This window comes from Rhinatrema bivittatum, chromosome 19 (assembly GCF_901001135.1).
Source record: "Rhinatrema bivittatum chromosome 19, aRhiBiv1.1, whole genome shotgun sequence".
Classification (NCBI taxonomy): domain Eukaryota; kingdom Metazoa; phylum Chordata; class Amphibia; order Gymnophiona; family Rhinatrematidae; genus Rhinatrema; species Rhinatrema bivittatum.
The window spans coordinates 19,659,596-19,685,686 of record NC_042633.1 but is presented as its reverse complement, the minus strand read 5'-3'; the positions used below and the strand labels follow the sequence as shown (position 1 = coordinate 19,685,686).

Below are 26,091 nucleotides of genomic sequence, written 5' to 3'. Positions count from 1 at the left end.
GGAAGGACTTGGCATCAGCCAGTTGTCCAGATCGGGGAACACTAGAATGTCCCAGCTGCCCAGGCAGACGTGGATGCGCTTGGCCCCTTGAAGCAGATGCCAACAATGAGCTATGGTTACTGTTGGTGGTATGGGGCTGACCTAGAGGTGAATGATGTGCTTTGTCTGGAGTATGGGGTGGCACAGGACCAGGGGCCCCCTCCAGACACTGTGGGAATCGTCACTACTGGAGTGGCAGGACTTAATGGTGGTGGGGGGAGGCTTTGAAGACTTTGCCCGCAAGGTTACATACTTGACTTTGAGATCCCTACAGCAATCAGCCCTGGGAGCTGTGGCTGCATCCTTTGCAGTTTGATGAGGCGGACAGGGTGGCGATCCCTTAATGACGCCTTTTCATTGAGGACAGAGACAAAAAGTACAAAACCCTTTGCCGAAACTTGCCTCAGTCATGATACAAAAGAGGGGAGAAGACCAGCCCCACCTGTTGGTGCTAGTGGACAAAACGAGACTGAGGAGGGAGCATTAGGTACTGTTTAATTATCCCTATTTAATGGGCAGGGTCATTCCATAAGTTGCACTGATGGATCAGGCCTGACATCTTCCATCTGTGACTGTCCTTTACTACAGCAAAAGTATAAAATCAAATAGATTACAAAACAAATGGAGTAAATTGTTCAAATGGGGTAAGGGTATTGTATTCCTAGAACTGTGCCCATAGTTTTCTGGCTGTTGTGGTTTGATCCCTTATTCCCCTTTCCTCTATCACCTTACCAAGTCTTTATCTGATGTCTGATATTTGATGAGCTGGTCATAGAGGGCATTTGTTTCTTAAGGCCTCCATTCCTAAACTGATCCCCCTTCTAGCCCTTCCTTATCCCTCCCTCTTCCCTCGAAATGGCTTGTATATCAACTATTAATGCCTTAATCCTTAAACTAAGGAACTCGGATATTCAATAGCTTCTAGCATGTGTGGGAGAGAGCCTGCAACTATTTTTGCCACCCACGTCGAAATGTCCTCTGTCTAACAAATGTATTACGACTAGCCACGTTTTCCATCTGCAGCAAAAGGTGAAGCTGATTGTGTCAGTGCCAAAAGCAAGGTCTCTCCAAGCCTTTCCAAAGCAATACAATTGCTTTCTTGCCTAATAAAAGGGATTTCCTTGCAAAAAGTGTTTCTTCCTTAGCATAAAACTGTAATTGTGATAAAGTGAGTGCAGAGGACAAGGTTAAGATCACAGAGCCCTTTATTACCAACAACTTGACTAAAACCCAAGCACCTGATTCCAAAAAGATTTCATTCACTCTTTTCCAGCTTTGTTGGATTGACCGCTCCTCCTTTAACTTTTATGGACAATGCATGCGTCCAATTCCTTATTGAAGCCTGCTCGATGTTTGAATGTTTGTATTACATTGCTTCTTTGATCTTTAGTGGGGTGATGCCCACAGCTCCCGCTGCTACCCACGGCACTCTGCGATAATGAAACATTGCTGTCAAACAATACAAAATGAACCTGGCTCAAGCTGGGAGATTCACCCTGACTGGGGACATATGTCACAGGTCTGCTTTCCAGGACACCCTGCCTGGGTAGAGCAGTGGCTTATGAACCAGGGAACTGCTCTTTATGATCTTAAGCAAGGCATTTTCCCCTCCATTGCCTTAGATCCAAATTGGGGGGGGGCACTGAGGCTGTAAAATGTACTGAAAACAGGTACTACTATTGGCCCTGTTGTTTAAATATGTGCACAGCCACATCCTCTCCATGCCTGAAGTAATATTTAAATGAGCATTGAGGGTGTGCTAAAGTAGAATTGTGTCCATGGTGCTCAATAATTGATTGCAGCTGGTGCCCATTTGCAACAAGCACTCAATGTGAGCGTCTGTTTTCATCCTGCTTCTTTTTGTTGTTGTTGTTTGTTTGTTTATTTATTTAAATTCTTTTAATATACCGATGCTCAAGACCAGGTCTTATCGTACCGGTTTACAATAAACTAGGGGGAACCAGTTAACAGAGAAAGCAAAAGTTACATTGTAACAGGGAACGTGGAACTAGGCTGTTAGAGAAAAGATAGGTTAAACAAATTCTAACTGGAGAGAAGGGCAAAAAGCAGGAGAGGGTGCTTACAGGATAAGAATTATGTACAAATTTACATAGTGTATATGAATTAAGCAAGTTATAAGATAGTGCAATTAGTCGAACAACAGTTCCTTTGAGTTGCGGAAATGGACGCATCCGTGGGGTATGAGACTCATCCGTGGGGTATGAGACATTACTCTCTGCATCAATGACAGGGGATGGCAGGAAATTTGAATCAAACAGTTACCAACAAGGGCCCTGAACTTGCTGGTTGATGAAATAGATAAGTATGGGAAAATAAGTGTGGGAGCTTGCTGGGCAGACTGGATGGGCCGATTGGTCTTTTTGTGCCGTCAATTCTATGTTTCTATCTACAGCTCAGTTACTTCGGCATGAGTAGATCCACTACGAAACCAAGATGTAGTATATGCTTTGGAGATGGCAGTAGATAAGATTTGAAGTACAGAGTGGTGATTTTTCATGAGTTCCACTCCTTCCCTTACCTCTGAAGAGATTTCCAGCACTGCAAGGCATATTTGCAAGCTTTTCCTACACATTCTCACAAAAAGATGAGCCCATAGCCATAAGAATCTGCAGGCATCACTAGCCATTACAGTGTTGTAATTTACTTCAGCAACCTCAGCAAAATAGGTTCTCCTTGTTACGGATGTCTAAATTGTGAGGGCATCAGAAAAGTGGGTTTCTTTTAATAAAGTCAAAATATGAATTTATTTTTCTCCATCCCATGCACTAAATTAAAGTGTCTCAATGCTACTAAGGAGGAGGACATACCACAACCCAGACCCCCACCCCCCCCTTTTTTTTGGGTGTGAGACCTTGACTGTAAATTGACTTTACTCTACCTCTGAGGCTGGAGTTAAACTTGCTGTGTTACAAAAAGTGGGTGCTGGGTGCCCAGTGCTTTCCTGTGTAGGGGAATACTACCTGACGTCATCATCTACATGGAATTTACATCTGACGAGCGCTGTGGGATATGCAGTTGATAGGGCATGCGCTTTGAACGCGCTAACTTCCTTACTGCAGGGGGTGCTAGGCTAGCGTATCCAAAATATACACCAGGCTGGGTGCACTTTATTACAGTGGATCACAAGATTGTAAATCCTCTGCTTTGAAGTGCTAAAAAGGTGGAAAATAAAGTCTGGGGCAATAGTCTAACGTGATTCTTTTTAACTATATTGAAAAAAACATGGAGGCTAGCGAGCGGATCCTCTCTCTCCCCCGCATGTAAACAGATCTGGATAATTTACGGCGGTGTCCTATAAAGAGATTGTGAAGTGTGAGTCGTTCCCCCCCCCCCATTACAGATCAGCTATTGTAGTTCTAATTTCACCAGAAAAGGCAACTAACGCTGTGGCTTTTGAAGATTTTTTGATGATCAGAGTAGGGAACACAATCTCCCCATAAAGCGTTTTCGCTTTGCTTCGTACAATACCTAAGGTTATAATACAAAGATTAATTTGAACACATTTTATTCGTCCAACAAAAAAAAAAAAACCCCTAACTTCCCCAATAACCGCCATTCCCGTCCCCCTTGCACCTCGCGGGACTGTTAGCCTTTTGGTTTAGAAAGTGGACTACGAATCCCAGAACGCAATCCGGTCGGCGGCGCTCCAGTTGTCTTTCTCTGTTCTCTATGACCGCCCCAATAGGATGGTGGGGCGGGACAATGCCAGAGGCCTCGCCTCTTCCTCTGATTAGCGGGACGCTCTAGCCGGAGGAATCCCGCGCGCTCGCTAGTAGCCGGGGAAGCAAAGAGGAGGGAGGCGGCAGAGAGGAAGGAGAGCGGAAGCCGGAAGCAGAGCCAGACCGGAAGTACCGCCATCTTGTTTTGCGGTTGTTGTGGAGGCGGCGGCGGACTCAGCAAGTGAGGTGTGGGAGGTTGGGGAGAGAGATAGTAAGGCTGTAGACCGGGCCTCTACGGCCACTGCTCAACTTAGTGACGGGGAGAAGAGGTGTTGGGCTTACCCCCCTCCCCCCAAAAAAAGCCGCTTGTCACTGACAGAGACCAGGACCCGAGTCAGGGAGGGAAAGGATAAGGTAAGAGATGATTGACACTGCCCTCGCAGCACTCGCCGCCCATCATCCAATCTTTATCCCCTGCAGGGCTCTACCCCCTCACTCCCCCACCGCTGAGGATCCTCTGTGCCCCTCCCGGGCTTTACCCCTCACTCCTCCCACCCCCTGAGGATCCTCTGTGCCCCTCCCGGGCTTTACCCCTCACTCCTCCCACCCCCTGAGGATCCTCTGTGCCTCTCCCGGGCTTTACCCCTCACTCCTCCCACCCCCTGAGGATCCTCTGTGCCCCTCCCGGGCTTTACCCCTCACTCCTCCCACCCCCTGAGGATCCTCTGTGCCCCTCCCGGGCTTTACCCCCACCCCCTGAGGATCCTCTGTGCCCCTCCCGGGCTTTACCCCCACCCCCTGAGGATCCTCTGTGCCCCTCCCAGGCTTTACCCCTCACTCCCCCCACCCCTGAGGATCCTCTGTGCCCCTCCCAGGCTTTACCCCTCACTCCCCCCACCCCTGAGGATCCTCTGTGCCCCTCCCGGGCTTTACCCCTCACTCCTCCCACCCCCTGAGCATCCTCTGTGCCCCTCCCGGGCTTTACCCCTCACTCCCCCACCCCCTGAGGATCCTCTGTGCCCCTCCCGGGCTTTACCCCTCACTCCTCCCACCCCCTGAGGATCCTCTGTGCCCCTCCCGGGCTTTACCCCTCACTCCTCCCACCCCCTGAGGATCCTCTGTGCCCCTCCCGGGCTTTACCCCTCACTCCTCCCACCCCCTGAGGATCCTCTGTGCCCCTCCCGGGCTTTACCCCTTACTCCTCCCACCCTCTGAGGATCCTCTGTGCCCCTCCCGGGCTTTACCCCCACCCCCTGAGGATCCTCTGTGCCCCTCCCGGGCTTTACCCCCACCCCCTGAGGATCCTCTGTGCCCCTCCCAGGCTTTACCCCTCACTCCCCCCACCCCTGAGGATCCTCTGTGCCCCTCCCGGGCTTTACCCCTCACTCCCCCACCCCTGAGGATCCTCTGTGCTCCTCCCGGGCTTTACCCCTCACTCCTCCCACCCTCTGTGCCCCTCCCAGGCTTTACCCCTCACTCCTCCCACCCCCTGAGGATCCTCTGTGCCCCTCCCGGGCTTTACCCCTCACTCCTCCCACCCCCTGAGGATCCTCTGTGCCCCTCCTGGGCTTTACCCCCACCCCCTGAGGATCCTCTGTGCCCCTCCCAGGCTTTACCCCTCACTCCCCCCACCCCCTGAGGATCCTCTGTGCCCCTCCCAGGCTTTACCCCTCACTCCCCCCACCCCTGAGGATCCTCTGTGCCTCTCCCGGGCTTTACCCCTCACTCCCCCACCCCTGAGGATCCTCTGTGCCCCTCCCAGGCTTTACCCCTCACCCCTGAGGATCCTCTGTGCCTCTCCCGGGCTTTACCCCTCACTCCTCCCACCCCCTGAGGATCCTCTGTGCCCCTCCCGGGCTTTACCCCCTGAGGATCCTCTGTGCCCATCACTCCCCCGCTGCTGAGCTCCTCCTGGGCTTTACCCCTCACTCCCCTCCGCCCCTGGGGATCCACTGTTCTCCTCCCGAGCTTTACCCCTCACTGCCCCCACCACTGAGGATCCACTGTTCCCCTTCCGGGCTTTACCCATCACTCCCCCGCCGCTGATGATCCTTTGTGCCCATCACTCCCCCGCCGCTGAGCCCCTCCCGGTCTTTACCCTCGCTCCCCCGCTGCTGAGGATTCTCTGTGCCCCTCCCGGACTTTACCCCTCACTGCCCCACCGCTGAGGATTCTGTGCCCATCACTCCCCCTGCCACTGAGGATCCACTGTTCCCCTCCTGAGCTTTACCCCTCACTGCCCCACCCCTGAGGATCCTTTGTGCCCCTCCCAGGCTTTACCTCTCACTGCTCCACCCCTGAGGATTCTCTGTGCCCCTCCCGGGCTTTACCCCTCACTCCTCCATCATTGAGGATCCTCCGTGCCCCTCCCGGGCTTTACCCCTCACTCCTCCACCCCTGAGGATTCTCTGTATCTGTCCTAAGGATTTACCCCTCCTTCCCCTACCATTGATGATCATTTCTCTGTTACATATAACTGCAAGGGTTATTCATTTTATGTTATGAAAACATATTTTTTGTGCTTTGTATTATGTAAATCAGCAATTAGCTATACAGAATTGTAAGAAACTCATTGAAAAAAATTGAATTGTGTGGATCCCTGACTTTCTTGTGCTGTAATGCTGTTTTTCTCCCTATTTCTTCCTCTGGTAGTCACCAGGGCTGGATAGCTCCTAGTGTCCTGGAGGCCTAAAATGTGTTGCCTGCCAGGGCAAAAGAGCAGATCTGATGCATCCTGGCTGTGGCCTAGAAAGGCATGTGACTGGCTCCATGCGTATGCCCAAGGAGACAGGTTGGACAGGGATAGAGAGAACAGCTGGAGCCAGAGAAGAAAGGGGGTAGGGGAAAGAGAGCAGAAATTACAAAGCAGAAAAACATTCAAAGTAAGCTTATTATCTTTTACTTAGAAACAGAGATGAGACAAATTGAGCAAAAAAAAGTCCTTTCCCCTAGATCCTAAAAATGTTTAACGGGTGCTCAAGTTTATGAATATTTTATAATCTGTGTCCTTAAGTTATTCCCAGTATGTCCCTTCCAGTCTCCTACCATAACCATGATGGACTACTTTAGGATTTATTTTTATAAACCGTATTTCTCATTTTTGCCTTCCTATGCTTGTATAGGATCTGCCCTTGGAGATAAGTTTATGGAACAGCTTGTTCCCTCAGGGCTGTCCTTCCTCTCTAAATGTCCGAAGATGAGAACCAACCTTGATTGATTTGTGAGGAGCTTAAGACCGTGCCCTACTGGGTGATTCCAGATCAGCCAAACAAGATGGATCCAGTCCTGGTTTTGCCCTAGTGCATGCATGGGATTTGTAGTTCTGATTTTCTTAGGGAAATCAACGGAACTACAAATCTGTTCATGCAGTGACGTAAAACTGTCGGGATCAAATAGTTTGGTCAACCTGGGGTCAGTTTAGCACCCCTTGTGCTGAGGCAGATCAGCTGTTGGATTGTAAGATCCGAGGCAGCTTGGTTTTACTAGTGGTACATCTTTTCAATTTCTTTGACTGAGAGACCAGAGAGTTGGGTTGGGGAGAGCACTAGATGTAGTGCACTTGGATTTCAGTAAGGCTTTTGGACCCAGTTCCACACCGGTGTGACATACATAAACAGTGCATTTGTTATGGATCCCAGTAAGGGACTGGGTTAGAAACTGGGATGCATGGGAGGTAACAAAAGGTATTGGTAAATGGAGCTCACTCCCAGATGAGGGTGTTTCTAGTGGTGTGCCTCAGGGATTGGTCCTTGGACCTGTTCTTTTCAGCATTTTTCTAAATGATATTGTGGAAGGACTGTCAGGATGATAGCAAAATTTAGGATTAACATAAGAACATGCCATACTGGGTCAGACCAAGGGTCCATCAAGCCCAGCATCCTGTTTCCAACAGTGGCCAATCCAGGCCTTAAGAACCTGGCAAGTACCCAAAAACTAAGTCTATTCCATGTAACCATTGCTAATGGCAGTGGCTATTCTCTAAGTGAACTTAATAACAGCCAGGAAGGTGTGGAAAACATGAGATGGGATCTAGTGAAGTTGCCAGACCCTAGAACCATTCCTCAAGCTAAGATGTAATGCTAAAAAAAATGCAGCGTTGGGCATTTGTGCTGTAAATATCCAAGGGAGAGGTTCAGTATAGAGGGCAAAATTCTTCTCTACATGAATCAAGAGCGGGATATGGGGGGTGATCGTATCTGATCTTAAGATGGCCAAGCAGGTGGATAAGGCAACGGCAAAAGCCAGAAAGATGCTTGGCTACATAGGGAGAGGAATAGCAAAAAGAGTGAGCTGATAATACCCTTGTGAGACTTCATTTGGAACACTGTGTACAGTACTAGAGATCTCACCATCAAAAAGGACGTAAACAGGCTGGAGTCGGTCCAGAGGGCGGCTACTAAAATGGTCCGTGGTCTTCATGCTAAAGCATATGGGGATAGACTTACTGATCTAAACTTGTGTGCCTTAGGGGAGATAAGATTCTACTCGGGTACTTTCTGGGATGGGATGCTGGGCTCGACGGACAGTAGTTTTGTTCTCCACCGCCTCCATTGGGAGGCTGTTCCATGCAACCGCCACCCTTAGATTACTCCACAGTCTACCCCTTTCATCCGTATCCCATGACCCCCTCCTTGACAGAGGCCTGCCTCCGAGAGATTTACATTCTCTTTAAAGTTCTTGTCCTGTGACAACTGGTGGGTCTCCCGGAGTCGTCTGGTTAATCACTAGGGACCTCTTCTGCTAGTTACCTCAACCACCTCCTTCGGTGACGAATTCCACAGCTGGATTGTGCAAATTAGAAAAAGTATGGTTTCAAATCTGCTACTTGTTAGTGTCAAGGAGTGTCGCCCAGTCTTAATACTGTTTGAGAGGGTGAATAGCCATTTCCTATTCATCAGTTCTGCTTCACTCATGATTTTGGCGATATTAATCATATCACCCTTCAGTTGTCTCTTCTCCAAGCTTGAACAGCTCTGACCTGTTTATCCTTTCTTCCTAAGGGAGCTGTGCTGACCCTTCTCTCTACCTTTCCTAATTCTGTTATGTATTTTTGGAGATGGGGCCACTAGAATTGCACACAGGTACTCAAGGTGGGGCTGCACCATTGATCTCTAGAGGCATTGTGATCTGTTTTATTCTCCATTCCTTTCTGAATTCATTCCTAGCTATCGGTTTGCTTTTTTTTGGGCTGCTGCAACACCGAGCTAAGGATTTCAGTGTACTGTTGACGACTCCTTGATCCTTTTTCTGGGTGGTGATTGCCAATACGAGCCCCCCAGCAATGTGTACCTGTAGCTGGGGATTATTTATTGCTTATCTGCATCAATTTGCACTTGTCCATGTTCAAGTTCATCTTCCATTTTAGAGGCCACGTTCTCCAATATTGCAAGGTCCTTCTTAGTTCTTCAGTCTGCCTGGGTTTTAAATACCCTGCATGTTTTTGTGTCCTCTGCAAATTTGATCACTTCTCTTGTGTATTGTATCTGAATTCATGAAAGCGAAGGACAAATACAGGGGATATCTCTGTGGGAGCAGTTGGGATTGTAGGGGTGGGCAGACTAAATAGGCTGCATGGTCTTTTTTTTTTTTTTTCCTACAGTTTTCCCCTATATAACTGTCCCTCAAGCCCAATATCCTGTCTCTGACAGTGTAGGTCACTTGGCAGTACCAGGAAGATACCAACAGCAAAGTCATTCCATGTTGCCTCTCCCAGAAATAAGAAGTGGAGACGCCCAAGTCTGTCTGGCTAATAGTTGTTAATGGATCTGTTCTCTAACAATTATTAGCCAGGGGAAAAGTCTGACGTGCCCTGGGCTTTTCTCTCAAGTACAAGTGAAGGGAGAGAAGGAGAATCCTTTTAGAGCAGCTGTGTTCTTCCTGGCCTGAGGTGGAACCTCTCAGTGCGTTTTCCCAAAGGACAGATCTTCACCTCTCTAAAACTTCCCTGTACAGTTGGCGGCTTAGTTGGCCTGTTGGAGCAAGCATACAGCTTTTCATGTTGGTTGTGATTTATGGGATGTATGTTCTATTCCTTTTTGCTGCAGGGAAATACTGCCTCTGCTGAACTCACTGCTGCCAGGCAGAAGGAAGATCCCCTGATGTGCAGAGCTGTCCAGGGGGACTGATGCTGTAGCTGGACATTCTCTTCTTTTTGGCGATACAGGCGCACGTGGTGGAGCGATTTTTGGGTGCATGCTGGGTCACGCCCAGCAGCTGATCATGGACTAGGAGTTGTACGTGGGCTGGACTTGACCTGCTTTTCTTCTGCGACGTAACTATTTGGAGTTTTTTTTGTCTTGTCTGTGAGGTGGGACCCTCACGGGCACAGAAATCTGTGGGATAGGCGAAAGAGGAGGCACATGGGACCTGGCGATGGGGCTTTGGCGGGGCTCTGAGTGATGGGCTCCCTGTTTCCAGGAGAGGTGAGTACACTGCTGGATTACATAGCAATGGCAGCATCAGTCTCTACTTGGGAAAGCTAAACTGTCTACTGGCAACATCAGATGGTGTGTGCATACTGCCCGAGTCACAGGGAGAGGGCTATATCATGCACTTGCAGATCAGTATTAGCAGGAAGCTGCGAGGAAGGCCTGACTGCTCAGGCGCAGGGATACAGAGCCTGTCACCTGTAGGACTGGAGGGCTCGGGATGGTGCAGGGATACAGAGCCTGTCACCTCTAGGACTGGAGGGATCAGGGGATGGGGGCAGGGATACAGAGCCTGTCACCTGTAGGACTGGAGGGATCAGGGGATGGGCGCAGGGATACAGAGCCTGTCACCTCTAGGACTGGAGGGATCAGGGGATGGGGGCAGGGATACAGAGCCTGTCACCTCTAGGACTGGAGGGATCAGGGGATGGGTGCAGGGATACAGAGTCTGTCACCTGTAGGACTGGAGGGCTCGGGATGGTGCAGGGATACAGAGCCTGTCACCTCTAGGACTGGAGGGATCAGGGGATGGGGGCAGGGATACAGAGCCTGTCACCTCTAGGACTGGAGGGCTCAGGGGATGGGGGCAGGGATACAGAGCCTGTCACCTGTAGGACTGGAGGGATCAGGGGATGGGCGCAGGGATACAGAGCCTGTCACCTCTAGGACTGGAGGGATCAGGGGATGGGAGCAGGGATACAGAGCCTGTCACCTCTAGGACTGGAGGGCTCAGGGGATGGGTGCAGGGATACAGAGCCTGTCACCTCTAGGACTGGAGGGCTCAGGGGATGGGTGCAGGGATACAGAGCCTGTCACCTCTAGGACTGGAGGGCTCAGGGGATGGGGGCAGGGATACAGAGCCTGTCACCTCTAGGACTGGAGGGATCAGGGGATGGGCGCAGGGATACAGAGCCTGTCACCTCTAGGACTGGAGGGATCAGGGGATGGGAGCAGGGATACAGAGCCTGTCACCTCTAGGACTGGAGGGCTCAGGGGATGGGTGCAGGGATACAGAGCCTGTCACCTCTAGGACTGGAGGGCTCAGGGGATGGGTGCAGGGATACAGAGCCTGTCACCTCTAGGACTGGAGGGCTCAGGGGATGGGGGCAGGGATACAGAGCCTGTCACCTCTAGGACTGGAGGGATCAGGGGATGGGCGCAGGGATACAGAGCCTGTCACCTCTAGGACTGGAGGGCTCAGGGGATGGGTGCAGGGATACAGAGCCTGTCACCTCTAGGACTGGAGGGCTCAGGGGATGGGTGCAGGGATACAGAGCCTGTCACCTCTAGGACTGGAGGGCTCAGGGGACGTGTGCAGGGATACAGAGCCTGTCACCTCTAGGACTGGAGGGCTCAGGGCATGGGTGCAGGGATACAGAGCCTGTCACCTCTAGGACTGGAGGGATCAGGGGATGGGCGCAGGGATACAGAGCCTGTCACCTCTAGGACTGGAGGGCTCAGGGGATGGGTGCAGGGATACAGAGCCTGTCACCTCTAGGACTGGAGGGCTCAGGGGATGGGTGCAGGGATACAGAGCCTGTCACCTCTAGGACTGGAGGGATCAGGGGATGGGCGCAGGGATACAGAGCCTGTCACCTCTAGGACTGGAGGGCTCAGGGGATGGGTGCAGGGATACAGAGCCTGTCACCTCTAGGACTGGAGGGCTCAGGGGATGGGTGCAGGGATACAGAGCCTGTCACCTCTAGGACTGGAGGGCTCAGGGGATGGGTGCAGGGATACAGAGCCTGTCACCTCTAGGACTGGAGGGCTCAGGGGATGGGTGCAGGGATACAGAGCCTGTCACATCTAGGACTGGAGGGATCAGGGGATGGGTGCAGGGATACAGAGACTGTCACCTCTAGGACTGGAGGGATCAGGGGACGGGCGCAGGGATACAGAGCCGGTCACCTCTAGGACTGGAGGGATCAGAGGATGGGCGCAGGGATACAGAGCCTGTCACCTCTAGGACTGGAGGGATCAGGGGATGGTGCAGGGATACAGAGCCTGCCACCTCTAGGACTGGAGGGCTCAGGGGATGGAGCAGGGATACAGAGCCGGTCACCTCTAGGACTGGAGGGATCAGGGGACGGGCGCAGGGATACAGAGCCGGTCACCTCTAGGACTGGAGGGATCAGGGGATGGTGCAGGGATACAGAGCCTGCCACCTCTAGGACTGGAGGGCTCAGGGGATGGAGCAGGGATACAGAGCCGGTCACCTCTAGGACTGGAGGGATCAGGGGATGGGTGCAGGGATACAGAGCCTGTCACCTCTAGGACTGGAGGGCTCAGGGGATGGTGCAGGGATACAGATCCTGTCACCTCTAGGACTGGAGGGATCAGGGGATGGGTGCAGGGATACAGAGCCTGTCACCTCTAGGACTGGAGGGATCAGGGGATGGTTGCAGGGATACAGAGCCTGTCACCTCTAGGACTGGAGGGCTCAGGGGATGGTTGCAGGGATATAGGGCCTTTTGGCTCCAGTTCTCCTATATTTCGTTGTTGCCTGACTGCTCCTGTTTGTGTTTTGAATCTGTGGAGAGGGAAAAGGGGGAGTGGGTGTATGGTGCTGAGTTGTGATTTTTTTTTTTTTTTTCCCCCCTCCCCATGTGTGTAATCTTAAAATGATCCTGTTTAATTGTTTGAGTCCTAAATCTGACTCTGCGATGTCCGGTCGTCAGCACACCCCTCCCTGTCGCGGGCCGGGCAGTGCTTCTGAGGGCCACGGTCCCATCCCATATCTGCCCGCTTCTCTTTTTTTTTTTTTTTTTTCCCACCTTGTTCTAGATCTCCTGGTTTTTCTCTCTGGGAGCACTGCCAGAAACCTCATTGTGTATCTGAGGAGGTGTTTGTACCCTCAGAGCTGGTCTGGCTGAGGTCCCATTGCGTGCAATGTCCTTGGACGCAGCGCTCCCGGACTGGCTGACGAGGAGTTGCAGGGCCGAGCCGCTCGGGAACATTTCCCCCCCAATGTTTTGCTGGTACAGGACGTGTGGTGCCATTTCCCGTCGGTCTGCTTTAGAAACAATGCACAGCCACTCTGGCGTTCTTTTTAAGGCAGGCCCACTGTTTGTGGAGAAATCGGATTGCGAGGCAGTGCCTGGACTCCTGAGCTGGTGCAGAGTTGTTTTTTTTCTTTTTAAGGTAGAACTGAGAGAGCCCTTGCCCTGGTGGGGGAGAGGAGAGGATTTTGACTATTTCTGATCTCTGGAGAGGTTGGGTGGGGGGGGGGGGGGGGTGTGTGCTAGGATAACCCATAAAGTCATCTTTTTGGAACGAGTTGGCTGCACATTAATGCAGAGTGCTATCTGCCACTCTTGAGATAAGGGGGACGGACCACGGTTTTGACAGAAGGTCCATGGAGGGGAGCGGCAGGGAAATATCCTGTCTCCGAGGAGGGGCGAGGCAGTGGATCTGAAGAGCAGCAGCTGAGTACTAGACATTGGCCTGGGTTTCACAGACAGGCCAGAGGGGAAAACCTGAGATTGCTTGCTCTTTTTAAGCAGGGGAGAGAAGGTGCTCTTCATTCCCAGGGATTGTTACATTGTCCTGCAGTCCTTGAGATTGTTCACCACGTCTCACAAAATTTTGTCTTCTGTCCTCCTGCTCTGAGAGAGAAACAAAGGCTATTAGAGTGACTTTACCTCCCTGTGCTTCGGCTCTAATTCCCAGCTCGGTCACGGATTCTTTCTCCTTTTGGAAGCTGTCCCACAGACTATAAGCAAAGGATTTTTAAAGAGATGGGTAAAGCCTGTGGAGGAGCAAGGGGGTAAAACATGGGACAGGCCAGAGGATCCTCGGTGGTGGAGGAGCGAGGGGTAAAGTCTGGGGTGGGGGAGTGTGTGAGAGCTGGAGATCAGGAAGATAGGTGGGACAGAGACCTGCCCTTGAAGTATCTCTGCTCCGTGTATCCATCCAGACGGAAGGCCCAGTTTGACTTTGTTCATTTCGCGCGCCCCCCCCCCCCCCCAGAATTGGGGTGGACAGACAGAAGTTCAGGACTTGCTGCTGCATTTACTGGGCTGTTCAGCCGTTTTTTTTTTTTTTGTTTTTTAGCTGCTTTGGGCCCCCTTAAATAATCAAATGACGAATAAGTCTTCATGTCCCAGTTAGGACAGCAGCAGCATTGCTGTCAAGCAGACGTTTTGGACCAAGGCAAGGGTCCACCTTCCTTTTTGGTAAGAATCTGCATGGGAGGGGCTCTGTAAGCTTCCCCCATGGTTTGCGGTTCCCCCCCCTTTCCGTGAATGTGGATCAAGGGCCATTTCTGTGTTGGTCATGTGCAGGCATCGCACTGACTCGTGAATACAGCACAGACAGCTGAAACGCCCGTTCTTTCGGTGTGACCTGTTAGCTTTGGATTAAAAAATGCCCATCTTCAGCCGTGAAATCTTGTAGGGGTTGAGCAATAAGAGGAGACCTGTACTTAGATTGGTAAGAGTGGGGCTGATCAAGGAGCTTCGACGTCGGGTATAAAATGTACATTGGAAGGAGCAAAGGGGCTTGGGTGGGAGGTACTTTAGGAGTTTCAGCAGGGGCTAAACTATTTTACTCTGGGTTTAGACCTGGAAGGAGCTCACTTATAGCATTGGAGGATCCGCTCGAATCTTGCTCGGGCTGGTGCCGAACTCTGGTGTTAGCAGTGTGGACTGGGGGGGAGGGGCGGGGTTCGGGCAAGGCCTAGGTGAGCTGGAGATCTTTTTATCTTGGGTTTCTTGCGGCCCAGTGCGGTGTGCGCGCTTTCCGTTTATCAGGGAGCTGCTGGCTGAGCTGTTCCTCTTGTTTCTCCCCCCCCCCCCCCCTCTGTAAACTCCACAGGATGGGAGCAGCATTGATTAGTGGTTTCGAATGATTGTCTGCGCCCGGTGCCGGCATCTCTTCCAGTCTGGGTTTCACTTTGTGTAACTGACCTAGTTTTTGTTCCCCCTCCAAATGTTCATGCTCTGTGCTTCAGCCACTGAGTTTGTAACGCTTTCTCTCATACAGTTCAGCCCCCCTTCTCTCACTGTCTTTGGGTTAAGTTGCTCACTTCCTCCGCCCCCCTGGACCGTGTTTTGATTTGTTGCTGTGCTGTTTATCACCAGAACTTAACCCATCGCTTCGTTCCTCCCTGCCCGTGGATTTATCTTGTTTGTCTTGTGCTCCAGATGATGCTGGCATTTAATAACTAATCTCGCTTCTGACCCTTATTGATTTGGTTATTTACACAAGGTGCGATTTGTGTTCACTGTTGAGTGAAACAGCCACATTCCCCCCCCCCCCCCCCCCCCCCCATATCCCATGGGAACGTGGTTGAGGAGGATTCACAGAACCAGGGGGAGGTTTCTCCCCTTCAGGTAGGGCTGCAGGGATTAACAGGAAAAAGCATTCCACCCCCCCATTGTCTGCAGTGGAATGATCCAGCTTTAGTGTGCTGTGGGTCAGTGGTGGTGGGAGAGAGGTTAGGCAGCTTGCTGTCCCATGGAGCAGTTTAATTGGCTGCACTCCCATCCTCTCCCTAATCCAACCTTGCCACATTGCAGAAGAACCTAACTAGGGGGTGATTCCAGCGGCTGGGACTTATACCATAGACTGGCATGGGGGCAGTCCTGCATTCCCACCGAGCCCTCATCTGAGGAGGTGGGGGAGGGGAGAGCATTGGGATCAAATGGAAGAATCTGAAGTTTGAATTTGTCTCTTACTTTTTTTTTTTTTTTTCTTTTTGGGTTTCAGATGTGGCTCTAGTGCCTCTGCTCCGCCCACAAGCATGCCAGCAGCCGGCCAGATCGTAGCCGCCCGGATGAGGACATGATAATTTAACCAGTCGCTGAGGAGCCCACTTGACGAGGGAAACGTTGCAGACCAATCTCCTGTTAGGGATAAAAAAAAAAAAACCCGCTTGTGGCTTGCATTTTGGGGGGACACCCCCCCTCCCCCCCCCTCTCCTAACTCCCCCCCTCTATCCGCAGACTGCTGCCTCGGGGGAGGGAGGCCTCTGGTCCTTCCGAGTTCCCGCTCTCCTCTGCTGCCGCCGCCATGTCGACTTCCTCGCTGCGGCGGCAGATGAAGAACATCGTTCACAACTACTCGGAGGCGGAGATCAAGGTGCGGGAGGCCACCTCCAACGACCCCTGGGGCCCCTCGAGCTCGCTCATGTCAGAGATCGCCGACCTGACCTACAACGTGGTGGCCTTCTCGGAGATCATGAGCATGATCTGGAAGAGGCTGAATGACCATGGAAAGAACTGGCGTCACGTCTACAAGGTAGAGTGGGGGCGTGGGGGGCTGTGGCTTTGACGTGGGCTTTTTCTGTCTGTCTTGGGTTCTTCTGGATTCAGTTGCAGAACTGCACCCCCCCCCCCCCCTTGGATTGTGGAGGAGGTGCAAATCCCAGCCATCCCTTGACTGCCACTGCCTCCCTCCTCTTCCCAACCCCGCACACTGTACTGGCCGGGTTTTGAAAGGGACCTGCGGGACCGTTGCCCCAATAGCTGCTGTTTGCAGTAGCCGGTGATGGCACGGCCTCATTACAAATATGTACATTGTAAAGACTCTCGGAACTAAAATGATGTTGCCAAGAGTGATAATTTTTTTTTTCTTAGTTTAACCAAAATAGTGTGAAGCAATCACAATAAGTGGTTTGATTTTTTTTTTTTTTTCTTTAAACCATGTTTCCCCAACTGGACAGAACAAACTCAAAAGCCTCCTACAGTTCCCTGTACGTACTCTGATCAGTCCAGACTCCTGGGTTTCACCTCCCCTCCAGCAGATGGAGACAGAGATTTACTGACATCGACGTTTAACCCGAGGTGCCACCTCTGCACTCCCTTGGTTTTTCTCTGCCTGCAGCAGATGGTGGAGGTGCAAAGCCTGCAGTCTGAGTTTTCCAAAAAAAAAAGAGGAATAGAACTGCAGAATTCAGCAGTGCTCGCCTCCCAGGGGGTGGTTAGGTCCTGGTGGGGCCACCCCCCTCTGGTTTCTGAGGCGGACGAGCAGGGGGTTCAGGGACCCTTTCGTACCGCACTCCTTCAGTGCTGGACAGGGCTGAAAACCGGGGACCCCCGTCCACTCGCCTGAGGGATGGACTGAGCCTACAGCCATTCTTTGAGGGAAGTGCTTTCTTTATTAATTGTTACTTTGTTGTTTGTTTTTTTTTTGTTAGTCTTTGTTTTAAAAGGAAAAGTTCATCAGAGCAGACGAGGGTTTGCTGTGGGTTGGCACGTTTTTAATCCCGGCTCTGCTCCTTTCCTCGATCGAGTGGCTCAGTTAATGTCTCCCCGTTCCTCTGGCAGTTTGGTCTCTCTCGCTGCCTGGTGCCGGTTTTAATGCCCCAGCTTGCGGGGACTTGCGTGCGCGTCTCTGGCGATGGCAAATGCTCCCTATGGCCTCCCCGGTGGGGAGGGCGCTTTGGGGAGCACAGCAGCAGATAAGTCGGCCATGAGCCTGGGAGGCTCTCGCCGCCGCAGTAGCCCGCCAATGATCCCTTCCTGCTGAGCGTGGGAGCGGTGGCCATTTTATCCAAATCCAGGACTGCCATGTGGTGGGGGGAAGGTCCAGACACAGAGAGGCCCCCCCCCCCCTTAGGAAGTGATGAGGACTTGGATGCCTCCTCTACCTTCTCCTCAGATTTTGTTCTTTTACTACACAAAGCTTATAAGGCCAGGAAGTCCGCACAACGCAGACCTGAAAAGGGGGCTTCCATAAGTCCGGCAAAGAGATCCAGGCGCTCCGGGGATGTGGCGGCCACGAGGGTCGGGCGTCTCCTGAGGGCTCCTGCGCCACCGCCCACTGCGAATAGCTCCTCCAAAGATTCGGAAGTGGATGATCAACAAGTTCAGGACCCTCAGGGGTTGGATCCGGGTTTGGTGGATCAGGACCCGGATCAGGCGTCATCGAAGAACTTGACCATCAACGGCGATGATCCTAAGGTGGTGCAGTTGTTCCACAGGGAGGAGCTGTGTCCTCTGATACCCGCGATTCTGGATGAACTGGGCATAGAGGTCCCGCAAGAGGATTTCGAATTGGGAGCAGTGGACCTGGTTATGGTTGACCTCCAGGGTCCGGTGAGGTCGTTTCCATTTTACAAGTTGGTCAGCACGTTGCTGTTTAGGGACTGGGATACTCCTGAGACAGGTATATAGGTCAGCAGGACCATGGATAAGTTGTATCCGTTGCCAGAGGATACACTTGATCTTCTGAAGGTCCCGAAGGTGGCTGCCTCTGTTTTCAGCGGTTACCAAGAAGATGACTATTCCAGTTGCCGGTGCAACAGCTATGAAGGACCTTCAGGATAGGAAGCTGGTAGTGCACCTCAAGATATTTTAGGTGTCTATCCTTGGTGCGTGGGCTGCTATATGTAGCAGTTTTATGTTGAGGGCAGGCTTACCCTGGGTGCAGCAGTTGCAGCCTGACAAGTCATTGAATCTGATTCTCGACAGGCAGAGCAGCTGGAAGCTGTTGTGGTATATAGTGCAGATGCCTTGCATGATCTTCTCAGGACCTCCTCCAGGACTATAATGTTGGCAGTTTCGGCCCGGAGATGACTCTGGCTGTGGATTTGGTCGGCCGACGTTTCATTCAAGTCTCAGATGGGAGCTTTGCCCTTTAAGGGGAAACTGCTGTTTGGTAAAGACTTGGAGGAGATGATAAAGTTTCTCTGTGAGAGTAAGGGTCCATAAGTTGCCTGAAGATAAGCCGAAAGGGAAAGGCTCTTCTCCTCGTTTCCACTTCAGAGGAAGTTGACGATTTCAGGCGCCCAGAGTGCTGGGAAGTACTCGGACAATTCTCGAGCGGACAACTGTCCTGGAACCAGTCTTTTTGAGGGCGAAGGTCCAGCAGAGATGGCTCTTCCCAGGGTGGAGGTGGAGCCAAATCAGCCCAATGATGTGAGGCTGATCCACTCCTCTGTTCCAGTGATAGGGGGCCGTCTGGGTCTATTCTACAAGGGGCGGACCAAAATCACGTCAGACCTAGTGGTTCTTAAGCATGATAAACAAGGTTACGCTTTAGAATTTGCTCGGCTGCTAAGAGATCAGTTTTTGGTGTCCCCCCCCCCGCACTTAAGAAGAAAAGAAGCTGGCAGTACGAGAGTACGTTTGTTGCCTGTGCAGGCTGGGAGCCATTGTTCCTGTCCCCCCCCCCTGGAGGAGCGAGGGACAGGCCGCTATTCCATTTATTTCATAGTTCCCAAGAAGGAGGGAATGTTCCGTCTGATCCTCGATTTAAAGAAGGTGAACATGGCTCTGGAGGTTCCTCGGTTCCAAATGGAAACCCTGCGTTTGGTGACTGCCATGGTGCATAAGGGGGAGCACCGAGCATCCCTGGATTTAGCTGAAGCATACTTGCACATAGGAATCCGGCCCAATAATCAGAGAGATCTGGGATTCATGATTCGGGGAGAACATTTTCAATTTTTCGCTCTGTCCTTCAGTCTGGTGACTGCACCCAGGACTTTTACCAAGGTAATGGTTGTGGTGGGTGCAACTCTCCCGAGGGGTGGACCAGAACCCCATCTCTATCTGGGCGACTGGCTGACTTGCGCGAAGTCTGAAATCCTTAGTGGGAGGGCAGTGGATTTGGTCCTCTGGCGCCCGAGATCACTGGGGTGGATAGTCAAGCTGTCCAAGAGTTATCTTGTCCCTTCCCAGAGTTTGGAATTCCTGGGGGTGCGTTTCGATACAAGGGTGGGGAAGGAGTTCACTGAAGAGCGGATTTCCAAGTTGCATGCTCAAGTTTGCGGATTGTTGGAAAAGCGGGTACCCAAGGTCTGGGATTACTTGCAAGGTCTCGGGTCTATGGCTTCCACCTTGGAATTGGTTCATGGGCATTTTCTCATATGAGGTCTCTACAGTCAGCTTTACTATCTCGCTGGGACTCGTCGGAACAATTTACGCCATCTCTTCCTCTTACAGAGTTTGCTAGATCCAGTCTTTTTTTTTTTGTGGCTCCTTCCGGACAAGTTGAGTCGAGGTGTGGACCTGGACATTCCAGTTTGGACGATCGTCGCCACCGATGCCAGTCTCTCCTGATGGGGAGTGGTATGCTAGAACCAGTTTGTGCAAGGGTGGTGGTCGGCAGAGGAAGCCTAGAGACGAGAGCCGTGCGTTTGGCCCTGCAGGCGTTTCTACCCCTGGTGAGGGAAAGGCTGGTGAAGGTCTCGTTGGACAATGCGACAACAGTGGCTTACATCAACTGATGGGGGGGGGGGGGGGGGAGGCACTAAGAGTCTAGCAGTGGCTCAGGAGGCCCGGCTTTTGACCTATTGGGCAGCACAGCATTTGGAGCGCTTGGCAGTCTCCCACATAGCGGACTCGGACAACGTACAGGCGGATTTTCTGAGCTGGCAGCAACTGGACCCCGGAGAATGGGAGCTGTCGGAGAAAGCTATGCGCCTCATTGGTCACAGGTGGGGTACACCGCATTTCTTCAGCTGGTGAACAGCAAGAGGAGCAGGGGGGGGGGATGCTTTAGTTCTGCCTTGGCTGACAGACCTTCTCCTGTATGTGTTTCCTCCTTGGCCATTAGGCAAAATCTTGCGGCGCATAGAGATTCATCCTGGCAACGTGATTCTTGTCGCGCCGGTGGCCAAGGCATCTCTGGTTTGCGGACTTGGTCAACCAGTTGTCCACTCGAGAATTGTGGATGGACCATTATGGCTAACTCATCTGCTGAACCTTCTGCATCAAGGTCCTGTTTAGATCAGGCAGATCGATTTTGTCTAGCAGCTTGGATTTTGAGAGGCAGTGTATGAGAGAGAGGTTATTCGGACAGGGTTATCACTACCCTCTTGCAGTGTAGGAAGACTTCCACCTCCCTGGCCTATGCAAGGGTATGGAGAGTTTTTTTGAGGCCTGGTGTTTTTCGGGCAGCGGGTGGTGCATGTTTTGGCTCTTCTGCAGGAGGGTTTGGTCAAAGGGTTATCCTTTAATTCCCTCAGGATTCAGGTGGTGGCTTTGGGATGTCTCAAGTTTGGTTTGAGGAGTTTCGCTGGCAGCTCATCTGGACATTGGGTTTTTTTTCTTCGGGGAGCGAAATATTGCCGTGCCCTTCCTGGAGCCTTAATGTGGTCCTAAAGAGCATGTCTGTGCTTCCGTTCGAACTTCTGAGACATGCGACTATGAAGGATGTCGCCTTGAAAGTGGTTTTCTTGGTGGCAATCTGTTTGGCTCGTCGAATTTCCGAGCTTCAGGCCTTATGTAGGGAGCCTTTTTTTTTTTTTTTTTGAGGATTTTGGATGAGGGAGTGTCCTTGAGAATGGTTCCATCTTTTCTACCCCAGGTGGTGGTGTCACTCCACTTAAATCAGTCACTGGAGCTCCCATCCTTCCCAAATTTGGCTCTTTTGGCACCTCAAGCTAAGGACCCTATGGTGGTTGGATGTGACGCTCTGGAGTGGTTGCCAAAAAGGGTCAGAAGGTATCAAGAGCCACAGTTGCGCGGGTGGTTGAAACAGGCTAATTGGCTCCATGTATATTTGTCAAGGGCGCCCTGTCCCGGAGGGGTTACGGGCTCATGCTACCCATTCTCAGGTGGCCTCTTGGGTTGAGTGTCAGCAAGTTTCGCCACAGGAGATCTGTAGAGCGGCTACTTGGAAATTGTTGCACACTTTCACTAGACATTTATTGTTTGATGTCCAGGCCCCAGAGGCTATGGGTTTTGGTGAAAATGTGCTTCGAGCGGGTGCTCTGACCCGCTCGAAGCACCCGCTCGAAGCTTTGGTACGTCCCAGGAGTCTGGACTGGTCCGGTTACGTACAGGGAAAGGAAGATTGGTTCTTATCCACTAATGTTCGTTCCTGTAGCACCACAGATCAGTCCAGAGTCCCGCCCGGGTTTGGAGAGTCCGCTTGATCTGTTTTTGTGATTACTCTGAAGAATGGCACAGGTTTTGTTAGTCCTCCACAGTTTTGTGTGGGTGTGGTTTTCAGTTCCAGGTTTCCTCTTCCCGCTGCTCGTTCAGGGGGAGGTCAGTTGTTCAAGGTGTTGGTCTTGTTTCTTTTATTTCTGGCTTGGGTACAGGTGGCAGTGTCAGTAAAACTTTCTCTGTCTCCATCTGCTGGCAGGGATGAATAAACCCAGCAGTCTGGACGGATCTGTGGTACTACAAGAGCAAAAATTAGCAGGCAAGAACCAGTTTTCCCTTTTTTAATCTCATTTTAAGCTGCAAAAAGGTTACCCAGTAGGCTGCCAGTTTGGGTCCTGCCTCAGGACTCTCTGCCCTGCAGACCCCAACTGATCCAGTCCTCCCTGCAGGTTCAGGCCCATAACGTTCATTGCCCGCTCGGCTGGTCACCCTCAGCATGTAGGATTTTGGTAAAGGGTTAGATGACTTCTCCATCCTTTCCCAATCCGATAAGCATTTTGTTTCCAACCTCATGCCTCTTATCTCCTCCCCAACACCCTTGTGTTTGTTCCTCTTTGGCTGCCCGCAGGCCATGACCTTGATGGAGTATCTGATCAAGACGGGCTCGGAGCGGGTGGCGCAGCAGTGCAAGGAGAACATTTACGCCATCCAGACGCTGAAGGACTTCCAGTACGTGGACCGGGATGGCAAGGACCAGGGCGTCAACGTGCGCGAGAAAGCCAAGCAGCTGGTGGCGCTGCTGAAGGACGACGAGAGGCTGAAGGAGGAGCGGGCACATGCACTGAAGGCGAAGGAGAAGTTGGCGCAGACCTCCACGTGTAAGGGCCCCGGCGTCCTGCTAGTGCACTCGTTGTTGACGCCATGGGCTTAGCGTTAGGTTAGGCATTGGAGAGGGCAGCCAAGCACTGGAACACGCTTACCTGTCAGAGTAGTCCACCTCTTGGGGGCTCCAGCGCAGTCCCTGTCTCTGCATTAGGGAATGACCCTCTGGCGCTCTCTTCCAGCCTCCCATCTTGCGGTTTGTTTGCTAGACGATTGGCCTTTGGTGAGACAGCTTGCCTGCTGTTTTAAATCAAATGTTTGCTGTGTATTTGACTCTTCCCCCCCCCCCCCCCCCCCCCCCCCACTTGTGGCTTGATCCACAGCTCCCTCTGCCAAATTGTTGCTGGCTCTGCTGCTGTGTAACCTTCCAGTCCCGTGGCACCCCCTCCTCTCCCTAATGCAACCTCCACCCTCTCTTGACGTAGACCCCATGTTACTGACTCGTTGGCAGTTTTTGATCTGCGGCGCCCCCTCGGGTGGCTCAGCAGCATTCAAGCCTCCTGCATCCCAGGAGCTTACGTTGGTTTTGGCCAGCAGTTCCTCTGTATTTGGCGGCTTGGATCCTTCCCGGACTATATTCCAGTTTTCCCCTAACTTTCCTGGCAAACAGGGTGAGAAGTACTTGAGTGTGAAACATTTGACACCGAGCTGCTAGGAAGGCTGCACGTGGCCCTTCTGCTGGCCCGGCTTGATTGGTTTGGTTTGTTTGGACAACTCCAGAGCAGCCTGCTCTTAGGTCTGAAGGGGCTGCTGTACTATTTCAGTGGTGAAAGGGGATTGTCTCTCTGTCCGTTCTTCCGTGTGTGTGTGTACCTGCATCTCTCTCTGTGTTCACTTTTTCTTTCTTTGCCTCCTGTGAGCAAATCCTGTGAATGACCTACCCCTCACCTCCTCCTGCCTGTTCGGTTAGCAGTGTCCCTGCCTTTGTCCTCTCTTATCAGCACTCTTAGAAGCTTCTCTCAACCTTTGTACCCCCCCTCTGAGAGCCCAGAGATAACGGGAGGAAAACTAAAGCCATTTCTACTCCAGGCCAGTTTGTTGTTTTTTTTTCCAAGCAGCAGCAAGAACCATAAAACATAACCAAAGTGGGTCAGATTGAAGGCCCGGTCAGGCCCCAGCAATCCGAAACGGGGGCCGTGTTAGGACTCTTCATTCCCCCCCCCCCCCCCCCCCCCCCCCCCCCGTTATACCGTTTCACTTTCCAGGGTTGTGCTAACCCCATCTGGTTCTGTTCTGACTCCGCCCGCCCCCCACAGGCTTCCTTCCTGGTGGATGAAGACCCGCTTTAAAGCAGCCCCTTGATTTCATCGGCTCGCTCCCCTATAAAACAAACTAGGCCCCAGGACATCAGCTTAGCTTGTTTCCTGCCTCCTCAGCTGCTCGGAAATAGGTTTGCGAGCTGCTTCAGCATCTTCCTTTAGGTCTGCACTTTCTGTGGATCTCGAATAGCCTTGTCCAAATCTGGCACTTAGACTAGACTTGGATCCTCCTGGAGCCTTGCGGTTTCCATAAAGCACATTGCCCCGGTCTTTCTGGCCTTCATCCGCCCTACTCTTTTTTTTTTTTTGTTTGTTTTTAATTACTGATATTTGTTTGACGTGAACCCTGTTCCACCCCCCCTCTCTGGTAAGTTGTTCCAAAAAAAAAAATCAAATGGAAGTTAGGAGAAGCCACGATCTTGTACTTTTTAAAGCTCCACGATAAGGGCTCTGGGAGGGAGTGGATCCCTTTCAAATGAAGCCGCCCAGCAAGGTTCCTCCGGTTCTGATTACGCTCACAAGGGGGTTACATTCAGAAGCAACACAAACTATGTCTTAATGGAAGAAGACCCAGTGGTTGCCTGGAGTTCAGGACCCAAATGTCCCTGGAATTTTAAGAAAACCAGAGGAGGGGCACAGAGGAACTTCATAGGGTTAAAGCCTGGGATGGACACAGGATCCTCCGCAGTATAGGAGTGAGAGGTAAATCCTGGGATAAGCACAGAGGGGTCCTTAGCTATGGGGGAGTGAGGTGTAATGTCTGGGATAAGCACAGAGGGTCCTTAGCTGTGGGGGAGTGAGGGGGAATGTCTGGGAGGAGCGCAGAGGATCCTCTGCTGGGGGGGAGTGAGGGGGAATGTCTGGGAGGAGCGCAGAGGATCCTCGGCTGGGGGGGGAGTGAGGGGGAATGTCTGGGAGGAGCGCAGAGGATCCTCGGCTGGGGGGGAGTGAGGGGGAATGTCTGGGAGGAGCGCAGAGGATCCTTAGCTGGGGGGGGGAGTGAGGGGGAAAAACTGGGAGGGGCACAGAGGATTGTTGGAAATAGAGCGAGGAGTAAATCTAGAAATCGGGGGGGGGGGGGGGGGGTGGGGAGGAGCGGGGGTCTGTAGCATTGCAGTAGGAAAGGAGACTGGGCAACGACTGGCTAAGGCTTGGGGGCCTCATTTGTGCTGCTAGGTTTAAGCTCTCACACCTGAAGTACAGCTGAGAAATTGGCGCCACTAGAAACCTTTTTTTTTTTTTTTTAAATTTTATTATGTTTTTCTTCCATGCCTTCTCTCCACAAAAGCCTCGTCTGCATCGTCAACAGCAAATGCCGGGCCCGAGGCAGAGCAGGCCTGGCCGCAGAGCACAGGGGAGGAAGAGCTGCAGCTCCAGCTGGCGCTGGCCATGAGCAAGGAAGAGGCCGAGCAGGTATGCGCCGGGGTAAGAGGCTGGACGGGTTTACCTGCTCCATTTAATGGTTGCTCTTAGCAGCTTCTGCTTTTAACTCCCGTGTTGACAGAAGACCGTGGGAGTGGACAGTCTCCTTCCTGGGTTCACATCTCTCATCCCACCGCTCCCAGCGAAGAGGTGAATGTACCTCATTAGGCCCAGGTCCTTGGGCTCAAAGCCACTCTCCCAGGTAGTCCGCAGGACTTGTAGTTTCCCTACTCTCCCTAAACACAGGAGGTGCACCGAGGTAGGAGGGCCGCCTTAGCCAGCCCTGGCTGACCCCCCCCCCCCCCCCAGTGCACGACACCACACAGCTGCCACAGCACTTTCCCGTCCCCCCCCCTCTGAAGTAGGTACCTGGCCACGTAGGAGGTGCTTAGGCCCGCAGGCTGTCGGATTCGTCCACTGCGTTCTGCCCGAAGGGCCTTGGATTGTAAGAGGAGGCCTTTGAGGGGACATTGCTCCTCGGTAAGGAGCAATGTCCCCTCAAAGGCAGTGCAGCCCTCTGTCTCCCCTCCCCGCCCCAGAGTCACACTTTCCTGCTCCGGCCGGCCGGTCTGTATCTGCCATATAGAGCAGGGGTGGGCAATTC

The 26,091-nt window shown here is 52.2% G+C and overlaps 1 protein-coding gene across 1 annotated transcript in view; it reads left to right on the top strand.

Annotated features, from left to right (window-relative positions):
* Positions 1-3,846: 3,846 nt before the first annotated feature.
* Positions 3,847-26,091, top strand: part of LOC115080866 (epsin-1-like) — a 41,826-nt gene continuing 19,581 nt past the window's right edge. The window contains 5 exon segments of the mRNA XM_029585323.1: positions 3,847-4,133; positions 9,764-10,141; positions 15,857-16,387; positions 22,553-22,802; positions 25,354-25,478. Of these exon segments, the coding sequence (XP_029441183.1) occupies positions 16,160-16,387; positions 22,553-22,802; positions 25,354-25,478 (603 nt within the window). The 5' untranslated portion in view covers positions 3,847-4,133; positions 9,764-10,141; positions 15,857-16,159.